General features: G+C 40.1%; 1 protein-coding gene across 1 annotated transcript in view; it reads right to left on the bottom strand.

Moving 5' to 3' along the window:
* Window positions 1–2,982: 2,982 nt before the first annotated feature.
* The window catches only part of Heca (hdc homolog, cell cycle regulator), a 45,790-nt gene continuing 25,096 nt past the window's right edge, over window positions 2,983–23,676 (bottom strand). The window contains exons 2-4 of the mRNA XM_070010716.1: window positions 16,835–17,875; window positions 9,141–9,295; window positions 2,983–6,213 (exon numbers count right to left, since the gene is read on the bottom strand). Of these exons, the coding sequence (XP_069866817.1) occupies window positions 6,049–6,213; window positions 9,141–9,295; window positions 16,835–17,875 (1,361 nt within the window). The 3' untranslated portion in view covers window positions 2,983–6,048. The remainder of the gene's footprint in view (window positions 6,214–9,140; window positions 9,296–16,834; window positions 17,876–23,676) is intronic.

Raw genomic sequence — 23,676 nt, forward strand, 5'->3', positions numbered from 1 at the left:
TTTTCATTATGCAAGTTAACAAGACTACACACAACCGATAAATCTTCTGGAATATGATTGTCTACCACCAAAATTAAAACCAGATCAAACTGTAAAATTTTTAAAGTTTATACAAAAGAACAGTAACAAACCAGGAGCCTTTAAGGGAAGCTGGTAAGCAGACTCCTCACAAGTTGCAGCATCTTTTATAAAGCATTAAAAGCATCTGCCTTCTTTTGTATGAACTGTTATATTACCATTCTTTGAGGCAAGTAGAGCAATTTAAGCTTTTCTTTAGCTGATGGACTGAATGTCACACAATCACCGTAACAATATAAAGCTTTGATGTGAATTTTATTTATGATCACAGTATTTGGGGGAAATCAAGGTAACTTAAACACTTGGCTGTGTAGCTACGGGTGGCTTGTTTTGGGACAGATAAAAAGGATGCCTTCTATTTCTTTGATTTTTATGAGTACAATGCATGTTGATCAATGTCACACCTTCCATATTCTCTGGGGGAAAAAAGCCATGCACCAGTGACTCACACCTGTAATCCTAGCTACTCAGAAGGCTGAGATCTGAGGATCATGGTTTGAAACCAGCCCAAGAAAAATAATCCCCGTTAAGACTCATCACCAAATAACCACTCAAAAAAACGGAAGTGCAGCTGTGGCTCAAAGAGGTAGAGTGCTAGCCTGGAGCAAAAGAGTTCAGGGACACATGGTTTCCCTTATTTGCAATATCTAGTATATGTCTGAGTCAAGCAGAAAAGGTCAGATAAGGTGATGTTAGGAAAATGAATTGATATGTATTCAAATGTTTTTTTTTCTTTCATGCGACTGTTTCTAACACATTTATAAGATTATTTCTTTGTTGCTTTGTATGTCCCTCCCCCACAGTATAACCCCTGCTTTCACTGTATTTGATGTTGGTATAATTTGTGGAGGGGAAGGGGAAAAACAAATCTTTTAAATAGAGATACAGGTGGACTCATTGTGAAGAACATTAAAAAAATTATATATGTATATATATATATATATATATATATATTATGACAGCACCTAACAGCCATTTTTGCTTCTGTATGAATTGCTTTGTGCTAGATGATTGTATGGTTTTTGTATGATTTTAACTGTGACTGGTTTTAGTTACTCAGTAGTGGAATGTCAGCCTGGGAGCCTAGAGTTGCTTAGTAAAAGATTTCAAAGGGTTTACAGCCCTGACCAAGGGGGCAAAGTCCTCAGAATTATCCCCCACAGCTGCAACGCCCCTCCCAGAGGCCAAGGCAGTAAGGCCCTAGGGAAGAAATATAATGTTTTAAGAAACCTAAGCAACTCCATTTTTGTTTAACACTCCATCTCAGTTCTGCGACTTGACTCGTGATCTCTAACCAACCTGTTCTTCAATGCCCGGGGTGAGACATGCCATGCATTGTTGGTCCAGGTATGACTCGTAACCTTTTTCGGGTCAAGCTATGGACCAAGGACATTTTTCTGTAAAGGTCAACCAAGCATTATTTGCCCAGTTTAGCTTACTTTAAATGTAAATGTTAACCAATCATGTAATTTCTTATGTAAAAGTTCCCTAAAGTTGTTAGTTCAATACTATAAAAACTGCGCTGATTCTATGCTCAGGGCCTCTTCGCGTCACCGGTTACCGTGTACACAGAGGACCAAGCTCAAGCTTGCAATAAACCGGCTCTTTGTTGCTTACATTGATCGTGGTCTCTGGTGGTCTTCTGGGGGTCCCCGAATTTCAGTATAACAATTCCAACAATGAGATGTACAAGTCGTTATGTCAAAAACAAACTTTACAACTTTTGTGGGGGGGGGGGCAGGGAGGATTGGGTTGCGGGGGGAGGCTGGGAAGGGATGAGAAGGGGAAACAAAGGAGGAGGCTACAATGCTTGATAAGAAATGTACTCATTATCTTGACCATGTAACTGTAACCCCTCTGTACAGTATTTTCACAATAAAAAAAAAATAATAAAAAGTTCAGGGACAGCACCCAGGCCAAGTTCTAGCCTCATGATTGGAAAAAAAAAAAAAATTTGGACCAGGTATCGAGTAGAAACGAGATGGCTGTCATACAGAATGCTTACTTTGTCAAAAGAGAAGTAGAAAAATTTATACATTAGACACAACTTTCAAGCAGTGCCAAATAGTTTGTAGGGTTTTTTTGGTCGATCGTGGGGCTTGAACTCTGGGCCTGAGCATTGTCCCTGAGTCCTTCAGCTTAAGGCGAGTGCTCTACCACTTGAGCCACAGCGCCAGTTCCGGTTTTCTATTGGTTTATTGGAGATAAGAGTCTCATGGACTTTCCTGCCCGGGCTGGCTTTGAACCACGATCCTCAGATCTCAGCTTCCTGAGTGGCTAGGATTGCAGGCGTGAGCCATCGGCGCCCAGCAGTTTGTAGTTTTAATCAGCTGTATGTTGACTTTAACATTATTTTCTTTTCCTTTTTTTTTGGGGGGGGGGTGGTCCGGTCGTGGGACCTTAACTCTGGGTCTGGGCGCTGTCCCTCAGCTCTTCAGCTCAAGGCTAGCGCTCTACCACTTGAGCCACAGCACCACTTCCAGCTTTTTTCTTTTTGCTTATGTGGTGCTGAGGAATCGAACCCATGGCCTCATGCATGCAAGGCAAGCGCTCTACCATTAAGCCACCTTCCCAGGCCCAAAATTATTTTCTCAATAGTGTTTATAACACCTCAGAGTATCTCTACCTTTTCTTGCCAGATATTCCTACTTCTCAAAAATCCCCAAAAGTGGGCTGGGAATGTGGCTTAGTGGTAGAGTGCTTGCCTAGCACACATGAAGCCCTAGGTTCGATTTTTAAGTACCACATAAGCAGAAAAGGCTGGAAATGGTGCTGCGGCTCAAGTGATAGAACACTAGCCTTGAGCACAGAGAGGCTCAGAGACAGTGCCTAGACACTGAGTTCAAGCCCCAGGACTGGCAAAAATAAAAATAAAAATAAATCCCAAAAGTGACACAGCAAGAGTGCAATATTAATTTGAATTTTTATTATTTTTAATACATACATTTCACAAACAGGAACCTTCTAACACCACACGATTCCATAACCAAATGCTTTGATTTTATCAACATTCTTCAGCTATTTACACTGTCATCCCTCAACAAAAGTGCAATCAAAGACATCTTGACAAATCTTTACAGACAGCGATATATTCTTCAGCTGGTTTTAACAATGTCCACTTGTTATATCTTCTTTCAATCACCTGAAAGAATATTGAAGTCAACGAGACATGGAGATAAACTGGGTTGGGCAGCATCCTACTGAGAAGCCAACTCTCTTCCTCAACCTCCAACTAAAATTATCAACAGCTGCCACCAGAAACTAAATAAGAAAGCAAACTGAGTTAGCAACCTGGGCACAGCAGAGCAGATTGTATAGTAAGCATTGGTCTGGAAGGACTAAGTGAAAGATTTCAGCAAGTTAGTTTTGATCGGCTTAAGTTACGCATTAGTCTTAATTTTTGTGTTTGAACACCTAATCGTATTCTTTCTTGATGAGTTAATTTTCCCCAAAGAGATATAAAAATCCCTTTTATTTAGAAAATAGACTTCTACAAAAATAACTGTAAATATAAAGGGCATTTGAGGAGCAACTTGTATAATGGGACAATTCAGTGACCTCTCCATTTCATGGCACGATGTGTATCTTTTTAAGTAAAAACCCAGTATATCAACTGCTGCAGATACAACCAGAAAAAAGTACAGCTGAGATGGTCTGTAGGAAAAATAATCAGAAATAGTCTCTCCTCTAAACTAAAGCACATACTTTTATTTGTTCAAGGTATGGAGCTCTTAAAAATAATGATTAAAAATATTAGAGCAGATGAAAGAATACTTTGAAATTATTAGTCACTCTAAGACTGTGGTATGTTATTGAACATTATTCATCAGAGAAAACAAATTGGTTCTTGGGTGATTAATACCCTTTAATATCCTAACTACAATAAAAAGAATGATCTTTCTTGACATATTCCAGTTCTGATCAAGGTGCTCAGGGAAAGCTTGAAAGCATTAAGGTCAGCAGATTTCTAAAATAAGATTTATCCTTAGAATGTTGCATACTCAATTGTATTTTATTCTCAAATCAGCCAAATTTCCCCTTTCAGACAAAAATGTAATGTCTTAAAGGCACAGGATACTGAGTATGGTACTCAGTCTTCTCTCTTTTTATATATAACTATAGATCTGTTTCTATAGAGTCCCCACTTTATCATCAAAACAACATCCAAAAGTTTTACCCAATTATACTGAAAGCCCATCATAGTTACTGTTCAGAGGACAGAAAACAATTTAAGGAGAAAACATAGAATACAACATACAGTTAACCCACAGGAATTTTTTTGTTTAATAAACTTAAGAATGTAATGATAGGTCAACTTTAAGCTTTGAACAACAAAAAAGCAGGTTTCACTAGAAAAATATAGGTGGTTTAAAGAATAGCATTAAAAATATTTTACCATTTTAAAATCAGAAATAAAATTCAAATAGTTCTCTAAAGAGAAACTTACCAATCTTATACTTAGTGTATAAGAGAATCAGTAGGGAAATAGTTAACTCACAATTACAGTTCAAGGGCTGTATCTTGTAGTTGTATCAAGTACTGTCTGACCAGTGATGATTTTCTGCTTCTCATAGACATTGTGAGCATTTCTTCCCACTATTAACTGAAATTCACTTGCAATAATTGTTTTGAAAGAAACAATGGGGTGGTGGTATAAGCAAAATGAGTAATATAAAATATTCACATAAACCCCAAATCTGCCTATTCATCAGACTCTTTTAGGATTCTTTTAGCATATATAAATATACTGGTAGTTATCATATTTATGAGAAATCAGTGCAATTCCAATTCTACAAGAGGATAGGGCATCAGTGTACTTAAGTCACCAAGCTCTAATGAACAGAAGACAGTATTTTGAAATAATAATCTGACTAATCAAGCTCTATACATGACCACCTTTCCATCAGCAGTTAAGGTATCGTGAGAATTCTCAGAATGACAAATACTTTTTGCATTTCAACCAGTAATTTTCCAATATGAAACAAACTTTTTAAAAACTTTCCTATTTTCTCAAACAAATTTCCCTTTCCTTCTTCAGGTCAACTTTTTTTGGAAACTCAAGAGTTAAACATGGTAAATGGGGCTAAATTACCATGGGACAAGTATGTATGGCAAGGCTGTTTCTGAAGCTCACAGTAAAGTTTTGTGATTGTGAGATGTACCCATGAAAAGGATCTGATACCAAATGGTACTTCAACAGTGAAATTATCACTGCCCAAATCACTTTAAGGAGAATGCGTGGATTCTCCTTAACAGCTACTTTGACCAACTTCAGACTCACAGTGTACCATTTCTGAATTCCTTTTACATAGTCTGCATTATAGATCAGCTTAGCTAAAAATATCTGCAACCCCAAAAGTTTTTGTCTCATAATTTAGATCTAATTTTCAGTATTGGAATTGATCATTAAAACAGTGAAAGAAACAGCACTCAGGTCCACTTTCCAGTCACCTGTCAGTGAGAGCAAACTGCATGTCAACATGTGCTGCAGAACACTAAGCCAAGATAGCACGACACACTATTAGCTCTCAAGGCTCAGACTTACATTCACTTGTCGTATATTATTCCCAATGCTCACAGACGATCTAGAAAGTAGGTCTTTAGAAAGTTAACATTTTAGTAAGAGCTCCCTCCCATATCCCACTATGCTGTTCCATAATAACCACAAAATCCCTCTCCTAAATTCATCCCATCCTCCCAACTACCTTAAAGATGTAACAGAGACTCTCAGTGAGAGTGAACTCTTACCCAAATGCCCCCTACTACCCTTCTTAGTTCCAATCCTGACCAAAGACTAACATTTGGGAATCAAGACAGGCAAGGGGCAAACCCCATTTTAGTGGCACAGATATACAAAGTAAACTCTGCTTTAACTTAGAAAAAGAAATTAATGTCACAGAATGTTTTCCTATAAAAGATCTGTAACAAAGTAATATCAATAAAATAGCTATTACTAAAGCAAAGCTTTCATCAATAAGCTTCAAGAACTTTGAAGGAGGAGAATGGCTTCACGAAATGGTAGTCCAGGTTCCCACAGTGTGGACACTGCTGGACATTGCTGTATTCGGAGAAGTACTGCATCCCGATCCTCACGTCGATCACGGGTTTGCCACAGTGCTTGCAGTTCAGGCGGGCCTGGGAGAGACAGATGCTGTCAGCCACAATACCTTCAGCTTCACACACCTGTCAAAGGCACCCCAACCAACAACATGCTAGGAACTGAGGGAGTTTGGAAACCCATCTCCTCTCCTACAAAACGGGCTAAAACAAGCCTAAGACACAATGAAAATTCATTGCCATTAGTCTGGAAATTACTGACTCCAGTTTTCTTTCTGTCTGTAAGGTGCTGCTAGTCCTTTCCTACGAACAAAAAGATCTGCCAAAAACTCTCCACCAAAGTTCCCTTAACAACAGGAACCATCTGAGACCTGGATTTTAACAGAGTGGTCGAAGCTGGTAACCCCCCTACATACACACCCCATTCAAACTTGCCTGTAACTTCCTGCAACATTCTGAGTTTATTTCAAAAGTTCATATACCCTTTTATCTCATTCCAAATGATGATATTCTGTTTTGGTGTAAAAATAAAATTGCCCTAAAATATTCAAGTAAAACTGGCAATCCAGGCAGAAGTGTTTGCTTATCCTGGGGCTTCTGGTACCCACCAGTACTCTGTATCTTCATTCATACACAGGTCTCTTGATACCAGAATCAGTTTATGACTGAAGTGAACAACCAGGAGGTTTAAATAAAATGGTCTTTGAAGTTATATTCCTTCTAAAATTGTACTAACAAAAGATAATCTCAATTTGTCCTCAAAACCCTCCTGTGAGGATAGCTAGTAGTATCTGAATTTAGATGATGAAACTGGAGCACATAGTAATAAAGTACCATGCCCAAGACCACACAGTTAGAATTGGGAAGCAGAAAACAGAAGCCTGTCCCACACTGTAACCTGAGAACAATTCCATTTTAACCACTACATCCTCTGGACAATTTAAAAGTGAGGTTCTGACCGAACTTCCCTCTTTAGCCAATTATTCCTTCCTTCCTTCCTTCCTTCCTTCCTTCCTTTCTTTCTTTCTTTCTTTCTTTTTTTTGGGGGGGGGTCCGGTCATGGGGACAACTCTAGGCGTGGGCGCTGTCCCTCAGCTCTTCAGCTCAAGGCTAGCGCTCTACCACTTGAGCCACAGTGCCACTTCCAGCTTTTTTCTTTTTGCTTATGTGGTGCTGAGGAATCGAACCCAGGGCCTCAGGCATGCAAGGCAAGCGCTCTAACACTGAGCCACCTTCCAAGCCCCCCAATTATTCCTTTCTGATAACCAATTTCCTGCTTATTTTTAATTCAGATTTATTGAAAGATTTTCCTGGATTCCTTAGTTGTGTATAATTTGTATGGTGATGCCTAACACCTATATTTTCACAGTGATTATCAGCTGAATAAAAATAGTAATAAACAGAAATCAAACATGGTTCTTCATTTAGCTCAGAGGCCAGAAAACATGAGTTTGGGCTTACATTGCTTGAAGGAAGATTTCTTCCTTAGAACACAGTATGCACAGCTGGATGCAAGAGGCTCCCACCTGTAATCCCAGCTATTCACGAGGCCAAGATTTCTGGACCACAGTTCGAAGCCATTTGGGGAAGGAAAGTCTGTGGGACTCTTATCTCTAATAAATTACTCAAAACAAATACCACCATCACCACCACCACAAAAACAACAAAACTCACAAGTAGAGCTGTGGCTCAAGTGGTAAAGCTCTAGCCTTAAGCAAAATGAGAGTGCTCAGCCCATGAGTTCAAAGCCCCAGGAGACATGTGCATGCACATGTACACATATGCACGTGCGCGCACGCGCACGCACACACACGCACGCGCGCGCGCACACACACACACACACACACACACAACTAGACTGCTAAAAATATAACTGAATAGCCTGGCATTGGTGACTCACACCTGTAATCCTAGCTACTCAGGAGGCTGAGATCTGAGGATTGTGGTTCAAAACCAGCCTGGCAGGAAAGTCCATGAGACTTATCTCCAATAAAACCACTCAGAAAACCAGAAGCGGTCCTGTGGCTCAAGTGGTAGAGCACTCTACTTGAGCTGAAAAGCTCAGCAAAAGCGCCCAGGCCCAGAGTTCAAGCCCCATGACCAACAACAACAACAAAAATAACTAAATAACTAATAAAGCATGTATCCAATGTTTGTAATAAAAACCAGGCTTGCATGATGAAAAGCAATGAGAAATTTCTCTCCTACCCACAAATACCAAAGAATAACAGATTCCTCCCTACCGCCAACCACTTGGAATAAAAACTAAGACATTTCCAAGAGTTTTTATTGCCTACATGTCTATGATCTTATTTAATGCTTTCATATGCTACTACTTCTGCCTTCTTTTGACAACTTCTGAATTTCAGATGCTCTCTTAGCATCAGAAAATGCTTCTTCTTAGTAGTGCTTTTAAGGACTATAAATCCTTCTCGTAACTAAGTATACAATTCCTGGGTAACTATGCTATCCCACAGAAAGGAAAGAGAAAATCCTAGAAAGTGAAACTTTCTCCTTTTCAAATCATTACCCTTTGTTATGATTTGGTATCAGTTATTAGTACAAGATACCAACAAGCATAAATAAAACTAAAGGAATAACTCAGCATCCCCCCACCCTTTCCACATTATTTGACCAACTGCCTGAAGTGTTAGCAGAGCATTTTTCATGCTTAGTCACAAATGGAAGCCTAGAATAGCCATATTATAATTTTTTTTTACTTAACAGAAAAAACTGCACATAAAATGATTTAACTGCACTCCTTTTAAGGGCTACATAGTATTCTGTTACAATGTAGTCAGTTGGCTATTCCTGCTGTGAAAGAGTCTGTAGCCATCACAAACTCTGGGGGAAGTTTCCAACTGAACTTCTTCTTGCAGAAGTATCCCTTCCAAGTCCTCAAACCTCCCTAAAGCAACCACAATGTAGGCTCTAACACCTCTGCATTCACCCGTGGACAGAATTACAGTATCCAACAGTGTTCCATCAGTGGAGCTGATACAAACCTGACAGCAGGGAGAGGCAGCCAGGATATCATAGGTGTACATGGTGCCCAGCTGGTGCCAGCTGCCATCCCACCGAGACTTACACTTGATGCAGATGATCTTGTGAACCCCTTCCAGGCAATCCACACACACTGCGTACAGATGCATGAGTCTCCCTGTACACAGAAGACACAAAACTGAGAATGACCATCATAGAAATCACATTTTGTCTCCAAAGGGGATTTAAAAATGCCTCATTTACCAATTATTAGCAAACACTTGATCATTTGGATGAATATAGAATAAAAATAAATGGTAATGTCTAGGACAAACAGAAAAGGTCAAAAGCTATGTACATATGACCATGTAAGATGATGCTAAGTGAAACGAACCCCAAGATAGGGACATAAGAGGTTTTATCTTTCTTGCTGTTGTTTTTAATGTACTTATTGTACTATGTGATTTTGTTTCTTTTTTGTGTTCTTCCCCTATGGTATAACCCCTGTTTTCACTGTATTTGATTCAGGTGCCCTGCATCTTGTATATACATTTTTCTAATTTGGGAAAGGGAAGGGAAGTAACAAAATGCTGAAATAAGGATAGAGGCTGACCCACTGTAGCAATAAGATGTACAAGACACTGTGTTGAAAATGAACTTTACAACTTCAGGGCGGGAAGGGGGAAGGAGTTGGGGAAGTAGGGAAGGAAGGGATGGTAGGGGAAAAACAAATGTACTCATTACCTTACTCATGTAACTGTAACCCCTCTGGTGCAGTATCTTTACAATAAAAAATATATTTAAAAATGGTATTTACCACACATTCTCAAGCTGTGCTTTTAGAATAATGCACAACTATTGTCAACGGAATAGGTAATTTAAGTTCACACTTATTAAAATATATTCATTTTAGTTTAAAATTTGCTTCATTTTAGTTTAAAATATGTTGCCAGGTTTACATCATTTGTCCATCCAAACTCAACTAACAAAGCCCCATGTGCTCAAAAACTAGCCTGTAATTACAACACAGGACTTTGATCAAACGTCTATGTGTGGCACAGCGTGACCCAGTCACACGTGTCATCGTAAGTGCTCACCCACAAGATTCATTATCAGAAAGTTGAGTCTGCCTTGTATTGATGGCCTAGAACTATGCTGCAGTAAAAATCATCATTAAGTGTCCTTGTCCCCAAAACTGCACAACTATTGCCATGTCTAATTTAGGAACTGGAATTACTTACTTCTAAGTGGTTTAAGTTTGATGTCTTTTCATTTATTTGGCTCTCAAAAGTCACAACTTCATCCCTTTGTTATTTATAAAGATCTCAATACTTATAAAGGAAAGGTGTCCCCATAATTTATATGGAATGATTAAGTGTTCAAAAAACAGGAGTTAGAATGCCTAGGATCTGCTTCTGCCTTGAAAACAGTTGCCAGAACACACACTCAGCAGTGGTTTCTTACTTAGAATAGGCTGCTTACTGCCTAATAAGTCAGACTGCAGGTTTTCACCATTCTGTAGAAAGACACATAACCATCTTTTAAAGGAATTGTTTCATTGTATTTGTTCACATGATTCTCACTCTCTTTAATGCAGGAACTATGTTTTATTCATCCTTGTAAACTTAGTGGCCATCACAATGTCTAGAATGAGGTGAGTACACCTAAATGTATACCAGATAAATTGATGTATCAATATCCTAATATTCAAAGACATTAACCTTGGGAGCCTCTATGCCAAAAAATAGAGAGTAACGGGAGGTTCTTGCAAAACCACCCATCTTTGTTCTAGGACACTGAAAGTAAGGTCTCACATACTGTATCTACTCTGAGTGGCCTAGGGGCCTGTCAAGAAGTCAGTTCAAGCATTCATATGCTACTGAAAAACACCTCATTTCAGTCTCCCTCCCAGGTCTACACATTAAAGTTCACTGCATCCAGTATTGCACAGGATGCCGCAGGCTGGGAAGACAAGGCCAGACACAGAAGTCAGATGTTGATAATTGCCATGATGATGAAGACAATAAGCAACCTTTACCATGTGTTTACCAAGGGTTTGAACTGTGCTGTAAGCACTGAGTCATTTCATTGCCCTCTTGTTGCAACAGTACAAAACAGGCCTTTCTTGCTACTTTGGAAAAGAGGAACTGAGTGAAGTTCAGAGAGTTGGAGCAATTTGTTCAAGGTTCACATAGACACTAAGTAGCAAAGTCCAGGCATATTTAAGTCTATCTGTGTTCTTTACTTACAGGTAAATACCTAGGAAGGCTTGGCCCAGACTAAGGCTCTGGATTTGCTTTTAATTAGAATTATACACTGTCCTAAGAGAATAATGTATTTCTAAATCCTAGGACACAGTTTTGTTTGTGAGTTCAAACAAAAGCTGATTCCTAAGAGATTATCACATGTGATACTGAGTGGAAAGCCCAGAGAGACTGTTCCAATTAGACCAATCTTAATAAATCATTACAACCAAACAAAACATTTTTTGAGTAGAAAATAGGGGCTAAAGGCTGTAGAGAGGGGTGTCAAAAGAAAAGGCAAGGGAATAATAATCTACAGGGTTTACTGTGAAAACAACAAGTATTTCAACAACATATAATCAACTGTAAACTGTGGAATCCTGTGGCCTGGAATGTGGTTTTTCTATTGGAGATGAATAGTTTAGAGGATACAAGAGAAGGAAATGATTTATATAAGCTTGCTGTTGATCACGGAGACCTATCTGAGATGCAACAATAAAAACCACTGTCTTGCCAGACACCAGATGTCCATGCTTGTAATCCTAGCTATTCAGGAGGCTGAGATCTGAGGATTGCAGTTTTGTAGCCAACTCACACAAGAAAATCCATAAGACTCTTATCTCCAATCAACCACAAAAACAAGAAGTGGAGCTGTGGCTCAAGTGGTAGAATGCTAGCCTTGAACACAAAATCTCAGAGATAGCACCCATACCCTGAGTTCAAGCCCCAGGAAATACAATGCCTACTTAGCAAGTATGAAGCCAAGTTGAAACACCAGTACCTCAAAAAAAAAGTGTAAAAGGTAATGTTCAATACTTTAAATTTCTATTCATAAAACACCTTGCAAAGCTCTTTACTATAGCCTGAAAGGATCCCACGATCCTCTTCCTACCTCGTCTACTCATTTCCCAATGAAGAACATCTCTCTAACCAAATGGTTCCCTCCGTACCTGCTATCATGACCTGTCTTTTTTCCTTTAACCACTATTCCTTTGCTCCCACTGCACAATCCATTAACAAAAAAATACCTGTTTGTGGCCAGACTCTGCTTTTCAAACCCAGACCACCTCTTAACATCTGCCTTCCCATTGCCACCTAAGATTAACAAGCCTATACAGCCCTTTTTTCCTTGAAAATTTCACAATGTTTCAATTAATGCTTACACGCTACTACTTCTACATGTGGTATTATATGCAGCCTTTGGTCTGGCAAAATTAGCTACATTTTATAAAAACATCTTATGTCCTGAGATAATATACTTATGACAGAAGTAAAAACTGGTATTACTCAACGCCTATACAAAATCCTTAAGTTTGATTGACTGATAAATGGATTGCATCAAAAGAATTTGTCCATCATAAATAGGAAACTACAACTCTCACATATACTAGTCTATGTATAATCAATTTGTCTTCACAAAGAATGGTCAAGTTTTTAAATAGTGTTTTCACCCATTTCCCTCTAACACTACCAGCAAACAGGATAAAGAATAGGGAAAAATAACCCCCACAAACTCAACCTTCAATGAGGTACCTGGAACCCTCTATTCATTAACCAGTGTGTGTCTCCCTACCTTGCCTCATATAAACAAGCCTCATATACTACTGGGAAGATATTAATTATAATAGTCCTTATGGAAAACAGTATTAGGTAATATACAATATTAGGTAATATACCTAACATTTGATACTTCGTGTAAAGCATTAAAATCAGAATTATCTTATCACATTACTGGATATGCAGCTAAATGAAATGAAATCAGTATGTCAAAGAGATATCTGCACTCCCATTTTCATTGAGTTATTCACAGTAGCCAAAACATGGATTCAACCTAAGTGTCCATCAACAGATTTAAGAAAACATGGTTCCTTTACAATAAAATACTATTCAGACATAAAATGATGAAGTTCTGTCATTTGTGGCAACATGATGGAACTGAAGTACATTATGTGAAGTGAGAAAAGCAAGGCACAGTAAGACAAGTATCACAGAACATCACTCAGCTGTGGAGTTCTTGTTACACAAAAACCTCTATACATCTCACAGCTGTGTAGAGAAGAATTTGGTTAGCTAAGGGTGGGAAGGGTAAAGGGGTGAGGTGAAGAGATTAATGGGTAAAAATATCAGATAGGATGAACAAGTTCTTGTATGCTCTTGTACATTAAATAACTATAGCTAACAATATTGTATTATATTTTTCAAAATAACTAGAAAAGAAGATTTGAATGTTCTTGCCTCAAGAAATAATAAGAGGGGCTGGGGGTTTAGCCCAGTGGAAGGGCACCCACCAGGCATGTGCAAGGCCCTGGGTTCGGTCCTCAGCCATGGGGGGGAGGGGGGGAAGCTACAAAAGAAATAATAGGACTGTGAGATAACTGAGACCCTAAATATCCTGATCTGTTCATTATACAGTGTATGTGTATGTCAAAACATTACATTGTACCCCTTAAGAGATGTATGATCATTCTGTATCAATTAATAAAAAATCTTTAAAAGCCCAAAATAGCCTGCTGGAAGATGAAACACTACAAAGACCACAGATGACTTATCCCGCCTGAGGCCCAATGCTACCTAGTCTGTAAACAGTGAGAGGAGTCTGAGAGGCCCTGCTAACCACCAAGACAAAGAACTGTAAGAAATCCCTAAATAATCTCTTTTCAATTGCTAACTTTCAGAGTAATCTGCTTTGTAACAAAGACTAACTGACATAAGGAGTTAGGTAGCACTCTCAAAAAAAACAAGAAACAATATAAAAAACCTATTCCCTTCAGCTTCAGCTCAGAAAGACAACAGACATTACCTCCAATAATAAGGGTGTTATTTAAGAGTTCTTGAAATTTAAAAATACAAAAACAGAAGCCAATGAAATCTTCCAGAAAGCATAATAGATACAGACAACACACTTGGAAGGGGGGGGGAAAAAAAAGGATTCCCCCTTCCATCAAAAAACAAAAACAAAAACAAAATCAGCCAGGTGCTGGTGGCTTATGCCTATAACCCTAGCTACTCAGATCTGAAGGAGGTTCAAACCCAGCCCAGGCAGAAAAATCTGTGAGTATTACAACAGTCTGAAGTAGAGCTGTGGCTCAAGTAGTAAAACACTAGCCTTTAAGGGAAACAAGCAAACAAACTTGGGGACAGCCCAAGCCTGAGTTCAAGCCCCAGGAGAGGTACCAAAACTAATAGTAATCATATTCATCATCATCATCATCATCATCTAAAAGATTGGATATTTTATTAATATGAGTTGTTTTTTAAAGTATAAATAAAAGGAGAAAATTATCAAAGAAATATAAAAGAAAATTTCGCCAAAGTCAAGATCCTAAGATTTTGGAGTGAAGACACTAAGACAGTATAGAGCATAGTGAGTAGAGGGAAGGTAGAAGGAAAGGACAGTATTTTGGTGGGATTTTAGAATACCAGAGATATAGAGAAAAATTAGCTGAGCATGGCAGTGCAACACCTGTAATTGCAGCACTTGGGAGCAAGAGAAAGGACCACTATAAATTCAAGGCCAACCTAGGCTACCAAGCAAGTTCCAGGCCGGACTCAGCTACACAGTAAAATTCCTATCTCAAAACATACCCAAGAGAAAGAAGGAAAGAAAGAGAAAAAGGAGAGATAAATTAAACCTTCAAGGAGCAAGGAAATAAGGAGAGGAATAAAAAGTTGGAGAACAGCAAACAAAGTCTTGCAGACTCTTCTGAATAAAGTGGCCTCTTCTGTCACAAATGTGATCCTCTAGATGACAGTCTTTTGAGTAGCTAAGATTACAAGCATGAGCCACTGGCACCTGGCAAGAAATTCCAGTTATCTTTGAATTTACTGTCTCTATAATAGGAAATATACCCATATGTCTTGTTTCAACACTAAAAACATTAAGGATTTAACTAATCATTGTAATATACAGAAAGGAGGATATGTAGTCATCTCATGTTCAAAACAAGTCCACAGATAACATCTAAAATTGGAGAATAAAGATAACAGGGAGTGACACGGAGAAAGCAGTCAAAACTCATTATATATACCCTAAAAGAAAGGGGAAGGGTGAGTCAAAGGGGGGTGAGAATGAGGACGGGATGTCACTGACTGAGATGCACTGTATTCATAAACTGCTTTGTTAAATGATACCTCCTTTGTATAAGTACTCAAGATGGTAAGAAATAGAATATCAAACTTCAAAAAAAAATGAAAAATCATTGTTTATCCCTGGGGTTGGAGACCTAGGGTTTTATTTGGGGGGTCGGTCATAGAGTTTGAACTCAGGGCCTGGGCACTGTCTCTGAGTTATTTTGCTCAAGGCGAACATGCTACCACTTTGAGCCACAGTGCCACTTCCAGTTTTCTGTTGGTTAACTGGAAAGAAGAGTCTCATGGACTTTCCTGTCCAGGCCGGGTTTGAACCTCAGTACTCAGATTTTGGGCTCCTGAGTAGCTAGAGTAGCTAGAATTACAGGTGTAAGCCATCTGCACCAGGATTATTTTTCTTAGCATACATTTAAAGTCATGAATATATTATACATGATGCATTTCATCTTTGTGGAAATTCAGTAGTTTCATAAGAATAGAGATAGTTCACACTTGTACTAACCCTATCATTAGACTTACAACTGAAACGTGCTCAAGTTTCCCCAATGCTCTAAGCTAAGATAACTCCTGAATTGTTTAGGGTTTTATGGCTTTTTGGTTTTTTGTGGGACAGGTTGTTTTATTGCTTCCTGGACTCTGAATATTCTAAGGTCATCCCAAAGACAAAGAAGAATAATGAATGATGGACACTAGCAAGCTGGTGAGAAAAGAGACTTTCCAGTAGAGTAATTTTCTTAGAATCACAAACCTAACTGTTTCATATTCTCTATCCATCTGTATTCTGGCTAATACATACATCTAAGCCCCTTTTCTGTTCAGTGGAATTCTTATCCAGAATTAGGATCTTTTACATAAACTATCAATTTTAACTCCTGAGTTTTTAATAATCCTCCATTTTCCTTTTGATGTTACCCGTATAATTTCATCTTTCATAATTTCAAAATTAGCTCAACTAATCTGAAAACATACTGTCCCTTCTTTCCCCACTTTCCCTCATTGCTGGGTATACATAGATCAAAGCTTTCCAGGTTATTAAATTGGGATTCAAAAGGAACTATTTTATAGCAAGGAGAATAATGTAATTTCTTCTCCAAATGTCTTCCCAATTATGAAGAACTATAGACCAGTACTTCTTTCTTCAAATCAAAGTAGAACGAGAACATAAAACTACCCAGGAGGCTAATTGCACTTGGTACAGTGACTGCAGTGTACCAAAACCACCACCACTTCCTCCCTGGGTGAAGTTGAAACACTCACATTACCTACCACATGACTAGAACAAAAGTATAACATCAGTTAAACTAAACCCAAACAGAGCAATTCCATCTTATTTGCTTTGGGGTTTTAACAAACAGAAAGTAGGCAAGGTGAACCAACACCTCTACCTTGAAGGTGACAAGGAACATCATATTCGATCTCATCATGTCTCGAGGGGCTTAAGAACAGAGTTCCATCCACCAGTGGGAACTGTTCAAAGACAGGCAGTGTCCGGTGGCACAGAGCACAGTTTACAACGTTTCTGTGGCTGGCACTGAGGGCCGTGAGGATGAACTTCCGCAGATCCTCTCCCTGGCCTACTTGAGCATCGTCTTCCATCCGCACGTGGAAAGTGTTCAGCTTATGCCTGGGGATATGAGTGAGGAGCTCAGAGAGGTCCAGCCGCCGCAGAAACTGTACAGGAGTGTCAAAATGTCCTCCCCTGTGAACAGATAACCCAGCTGGACTGTAATCAAAGTGGGCATTTCTGAACACATGGCCCCCAGCCATGGCCCTTTTGTGAGGCTCAAGATGGATGGCATTTTTTAAGAATTCTCCAAGGTATCTGGAGGAACGAGGACCACTGAAGTGGGCAGGAGAAAGGATGGAGTAGCCAGTCGGGGGTGACTGGCCAGGGGAGCCACAAGGGGAACGGGCACCATAGGCTGCAGCACTGACTGCCTTCTCCTGGGAGTTCTGCCGGTCCATAGAATGCCGACGGGGGAGGTCATGGTTCAGGCCTTTCTGGGGCTTGTTCGGGGGTCTGCACTTTTTTGCCTCCTCTCCAGCCTCCCCTGGGGGCCTCCCCGTGTTCTTCTCCAACCCAGACTTCTTCTTTTTCTCATCCTGCATCCGCTTCACCTGGTACCAGTCTGTGTCTTTCTTTAAGTGGCCCTGCCCACAGCGGCAGGAGCAGAAGCGGAAAGCCAGGTCGTAGCCCTTCTTGGTCCACATGTTCTGGCGGCACTGCTTCTCATTCCAGCTGCGGGCGCGGCCGATGCAGTTGAACTGGGCCAGGATGCTGCTCTCCCACTCATAGAAACACTGCAGGTGCATCCAGGTGCTGTAAGGACAGTGCTCGTTGTTGCACACCACCTTCTGGTAGTCGTCCTTCTCCAGGTCCACAGGCCTCCCAAAGCTGCAGATCAGGGGCGTGGCACAGGGGGCTTCTGGGAGAGACACAAAAAGAAACAGAGAGATTCAGTGCACAGGACTCCACAACTCCAGTGGACACCAATCCAGAAAGCAATTCTGCCATCTGCTTTAGTCCACTCATGCCAAAGGTACACCACAACTGGAGCAAACACCACACAAATTTAGAAAGATGTTGCGGTGCCACAGAAACATGTTTTCTGATATTTGTTATCTGCTGAAAAACATATCTGAATCCTTCACATTGCAGTTGTGTGTCAGTACTTGAGACCGCATGGGGTGAGGTTTTCCTAAGATGTGGGTGCAATGAGAGGCACCCAGAGTTTCTTGATTCCTCCAGGGAATCAAGATTTAATATGAAGCTATTTATCAGTTCTGGTAGTCTCTCCAAAAGAGCTCTGGAGGCACTTTATCACCAGCTTTAAGCTGTCTTGAATACTAGACAAAAACTAGAAAACAGACCAGCCTCAGCACTAATTCTCTCCGAGAGTGGTCTGATGACCTAATGACAGAGATATCTGGTCAAATTAATTGTTGGTCTACATAGAATTCCATTGCTGAGTTGTGAAGAAAAAATAAATTTCTCTCAAATTTCTAGGATAGAAAGCAAGAATAATGACAATTCTATACTATCTCAAGCACATGTCTACATACAAGTGCCAAACAGCCAGGTAAGTGCCCAGAAATAAAGAAAACATGAGGCACAAAGCAGATCATGATGCTTCAGAAGTTAAAATGATAAATGAAGACTCACCTCCACTGAATTCCTCTAACTGCTCAAGGATAACTAACATTTGACTTTGAACTTTTTTTATATTTTTAGTTTTAAGTATCAAAAAGCATGTGATGATGCCGGGCACCAGTGGCTCACACCTGTAATCCTAAGCTACTCAAAAGGAGATCTGAGGATCACGGTTCAAAGCCAGCCCAGGCAAGAAAATCTGTGAGACTTTTATCTCCAATTAACCACCAGAAAACTGGATGTGGGGCTGTGGCTCAAAGTGGTAGAGTGCCAGCCTTGAGCTGAAGAGCCCAGGGACAATGCCTAGGTCTAGAGTTCAACCAACAACAACAACAACAATAAAAAAAGCACATGATAGAGACAAGAAAACAGAGCAGGTTACCAGGAAGAAAGAGAGAGGGACAAACAAGTAGAGCATAGAGAATTTTTAGGGCCATGAAGCTGATCTGTGTGATATAATAATAGTAAGCATATTTGTCAAAATCCACAAAATGTACAATTACCAGTAATGAACTTTAGTTTTAATTACAGAATTAGGTAATAACATATCAGTATATAGACCCATTGATTCTAATACATGTACACACATACACACTAAAAAATGTTGACAGTGGGGGAAATTTTGAATGTGTGGGGGTAGACAGCACATGGGAACTTTAAATTTTGTCAAGCAAAACCTACTAGTATTCTAAAAAATAAAATCTATTTTTTTAATGAGGGGGGAAAATAAGTTTACGTTCAGGTTTCATGAGAAGACTAGCTGTGCAAACCATACTGGTTCTGTTATTTCATTTTGAACTTCTCAGCTATAGTTGTAATTATAGTGTCTACCTTATAGAGATTTTGGTGAGGTTTAAGTAAGTGCTTATAAAGAATTTAGCACTGGACCTGGCTTACAGGGTTTACTAATGTTATTGTTCTCATTAGCTGAATCTTCACAATACAGCTTAAGATACTTTCATTTGTAGAAGGTGCCAAAGTTCTAAACCAGAGATGGAAAATTGGCCAAAAGTAGGTCCAAACTAAGAAACAAGGAGCCTGGCAGTAGTACAAGGAGAATGGAGAAGATTCCAGCTATGATGAGAAAGGAGACTCAATACCACAGGCCCAGGAAGAGAAGGCCAGCACAAGGAACAAGCAACCGACAGGTGTCCCCAGCTGGCATGCCCTGCATGGCCACAATTTCCAATCCAGTTCATCACTCCCCTTCAGTTCCTCCCCACACTGCTGTGCACTACCGTCCCCTTTCGCCTACCACTCCCCAAATAAGCATTTCCTGGACCAGCATCTCTTTTCACTTCTGTAGGTAGAAACTAAAAATTACAGTTTTCACTCCTTTACTCTTCATGTAGTGCAACTGGCCAGTGCATTACAAGAAGTTAGCATCACTAGACTCTGAACACTTAATATGTGCAATCCCCACCCACTTCCCCACCCCCCCAGCCCTACTTTCCCAGGACAACCCAAAGTCCATAACACTTTCAAAGGGTTCCTCTGAATACTGCTCCTCACTGGGAATTACTGGGCTTGGTCACAAAGGTTCCATGTGCTACGTGCAGAAACACAGATGACATCTGCAGTATGTGAGACATCAAGGGAGGACTCACAGCCTCAGGGCTGTTTTGATGACTGTCAGAGCATGAAATACATCAGGACTGAAACAGGAGGGGCAGGTATGGACAAAAGACAACTTTTGAGCTGATGCCAGGTGGCTCACATCAGTAATCCTATCTACTCAACAGGCTGAGATCTGATGTTTGAGGTTCAAAGCCAGTTGGGCAAGAAAGTCCACAAGAATCTTACCTCTAACTACCAAAAAAAAAAAAAAAAACCCAAAGTCGAAGTAGGGCCAGCACTCAGGCCCTGAGTTCAAGCCCCAGAACAGGTACCACAAAACAAACAAACAAAAACAAAGACAGCTTTTGGCTGCCCTTGCTTGGACCTCCTGAGGAGGGAAGTGCTCATGTAAAACCAATATGGAGAAAGACATGAACATGACAGAAGCTCAAAAGTGAAGATGTAGAATCAGACACCCTGACACACAAGATACACCACTGGAATCCAAGAGATACCCAAGGGGCCCATGGGCAGGAGCAGAAATAAGAAATGAGAGACTGAGAAAAGAATCCTGAGCAGCAAGAGTTGGCATCACAACTGGAGTACGAAAGTCCTTCATAGAGACTGCAAAGGGAGGAACTAAGAATTCACTGGCAAGTCAAGAGAGAACTTTGTGAAGTCAGTCAGGGAAAATTTCTAAGAATGGAAACCTATAATGTCCCACAGTACCAGGTAAAAGATTTCTCAACCTCCTCAATATCAACATTTTGAGGGCTAGTAATTCCCACTGTGGGAGCTATCCTATGTTTCATAAGACCTTTAAAAGCTGCATCCCTGCCTTCTACTATAGGTGCCAGTAGTTCTGCCTCCCTCATCTTTTATACCTAAGATGTCTCCAGACATTGCCAGATACCTCCTAAGGGGAGTTGAGTACCATTAGATAAAATAAGCATGAAAAGCCCATGCAGAATGAGCAGTGGAGAGGCACTGTCTCCTCATGAGGACAGTTCTGGCAGCAGGATGAGGAGAGAAGTTGGGAGGCCAACAGTAAGGAACAAGTAGCAAGATGAAAAGGTAGAAAATGGACGGATGACTGCCCAGAAAACTATTTCCAGAAGTGTAACCTTGAAGTGAAGAAAACAAAATGGGCAAAGGACAGAAGACAGCACAAGCTGAGACCTATGCAGGCTCAAAAATGGGGGAAAGAAATGCTACAATCCCAGGACAGCTTGAAGAAAGGGAACAACCAGTATAGCTTGCCTATTCAAAAATGTTCATGACTTCACTGCTGCCTACCAAATAACCATTACAACATCCCACCAAATGCATCACCACAGATGGTGGGACTTTTTAAAGCCTGTGAAAATATTAGCCATGAGTTAAAATTATCCCTTTTAGTATGGGATTCCAGAACCTTAGTAAAATATCACTAAACCAATTTGTGTGCCTCTGTGTATCCAATCACTGTGGCTTCCTGATCTACCTGCAGAAGTCCATAACCCTTGATCTTCATTTGTCCTTGATCCTTCATTTTGTCCAAGACAGAAATTTACAGTATTAACTGCAACAGGACTGACTATATATCAGTTCCAGTATCATTTATGAACTATATTCCCTGGGATAATTACTTCCTTTCATGTCAAGTTTTGTTTTGTTTTTTGTTGGTCATGGGGCTTGAACTCTGGGCCTGGACACTGTCCCTCAGCTCTTCAGCTTGAGGTGACCACTCTACCACTTGAGCCACAGCGCCACTTCCAGTTGTTGTTGTTTTTTTTTTTTTTTTTCCTGGTGGTTTATTGGAGATAAGAGTCTCACAGACTTTCCTGCCTGGGCTGGCATTGAACCTCGACCCTCAGATCTCAGCCTCCTGAATAGCTAGGATTATAGGCATGAGCCACCGGCACCCAGCTTCATATCAAGTTTTTATGTATAAAATGTAGGTAGTAGAACATACCTTACATGGTTGTTATCAGGCTGGGGGGGAAAACCCACTCAGGAAGCTGAGATCAGAAGATCAAGGTTCAAAGCCAGCTTGGGCAGGAAAGTCCATGGGACTCTATATCCCCAACTAACCAACAAAAATGTGGAAGGGGAGCTGTAGTTCAAGTGGTAGAGCACCATCCTTGAATAAGAAATCTAAAGGAAAGCCGGGCATGGATGGCTCACACCTATAATCCTACCTACTCAGGGGGCTAAGATCTGAGAATATCAGTTCAAAGCCACCCAGGCAGAAAAACCCCTGTGATACTCATATCTCCAATTAACCACCAGAAAACTGAAAGTGGTGCTGTGGCTGTAGAGTGCTAGCCTTGAGCAAAAAGAGATCAGGGACAGCACCCAGGCCTTGAGTTCAAGCCGTATGACCACCACCAACAATGACAACAAAAAAGAAATCTAAAGGAGAGAAACCAGGTCCTGAGCTCAAGCTCTAGTATCAGCACAAACAACATACCATATACACAAAGCCAAGCATTATTAAATTTGCTCCTTCCAAGCCCACAGTGAGGCACCAACTACATGAGGGCTCTCTCTCCCCTACCTCCTGACTTCCCAAAGTAGGGACAGTCTGAATCTTAAGCAGAGGTCATCACTGTGCTCCTGCAAAGTGATGACTAGAGAGGTTGCTTCTTAATTATCTTTGTGTTCCTAGCATGGCTTGGTACAAGCCTTGTACAAATGAGTAGAGGGCAAATAAAGCTGTATTAAAGAAACTGACATATAAAACTCCCACATGACAAGAACAGAAGGAAGGAAAAGAGCTATAATTCTAGAAAGTGATTTGAACAAATTGAAACAGAGAAAAGTGGAAGAGTGGTTTGAAATGCTGACAAAATTAACTGCAGTCACCTGAACTGTGACTTTTAGTGTCCTTTAAAATGTTAATTAGTAAATTAAACAAAGTTTAGGGTTTTTTTTTTAATCTGCAATTCTTCAGAGGAATGACCTTGAAGAGAACAAGTTTGAAATGTAGTAACAATAACCGAGATGCATTAACTAAGCATTAATTTAAAGGATGGTCTAACTGTACCTTTGTATTCACAATATTCAAGATGTAAATTCTGGACTGGCCTTGACACTTTTTAATTATTTTATTATCTGGAAGTAGTTATACATACATACATACACATACATACATACACATACACAGACTAAAATAGACTAAAAAATTCTATTTATATCTTTTTTAAAAGCAGCAAGCATCATTTAATGGATTTACAAGATCTTTGGAGCTGGGAAGATTGTGCCAAGAAATCTAAAAGAAGTACATGCATGGAACATAGGAAACGCACCCTAGTCATTGTCTAGAACCATTACAACCATTCCCACCTGCTTTCTATTCTACACTGAAAGGGCCTGCTATGGTGTGGACATGATTGAGTGCCCTGGAAAAGTTGATATGTGGTAGTGGGAATGGTATAAAAGAAGTGGGGTCTAATGGGAGGTCCTTAGATATGAAGGTTCTGTGTTGGAAGAGGAGTACTGGTTACATAGAAGAGCTCTTACAAAAGCATAACCCTG

The sequence above is a fragment of the Dipodomys merriami genome, unplaced genomic scaffold (genome assembly GCF_024711535.1).
Source record: "Dipodomys merriami isolate MVZ:Mamm:240054 unplaced genomic scaffold, mDipMer1.0.p SCAF_8, whole genome shotgun sequence".
NCBI classification, from domain to species: Eukaryota; Metazoa; Chordata; class Mammalia; order Rodentia; family Heteromyidae; genus Dipodomys; species Dipodomys merriami.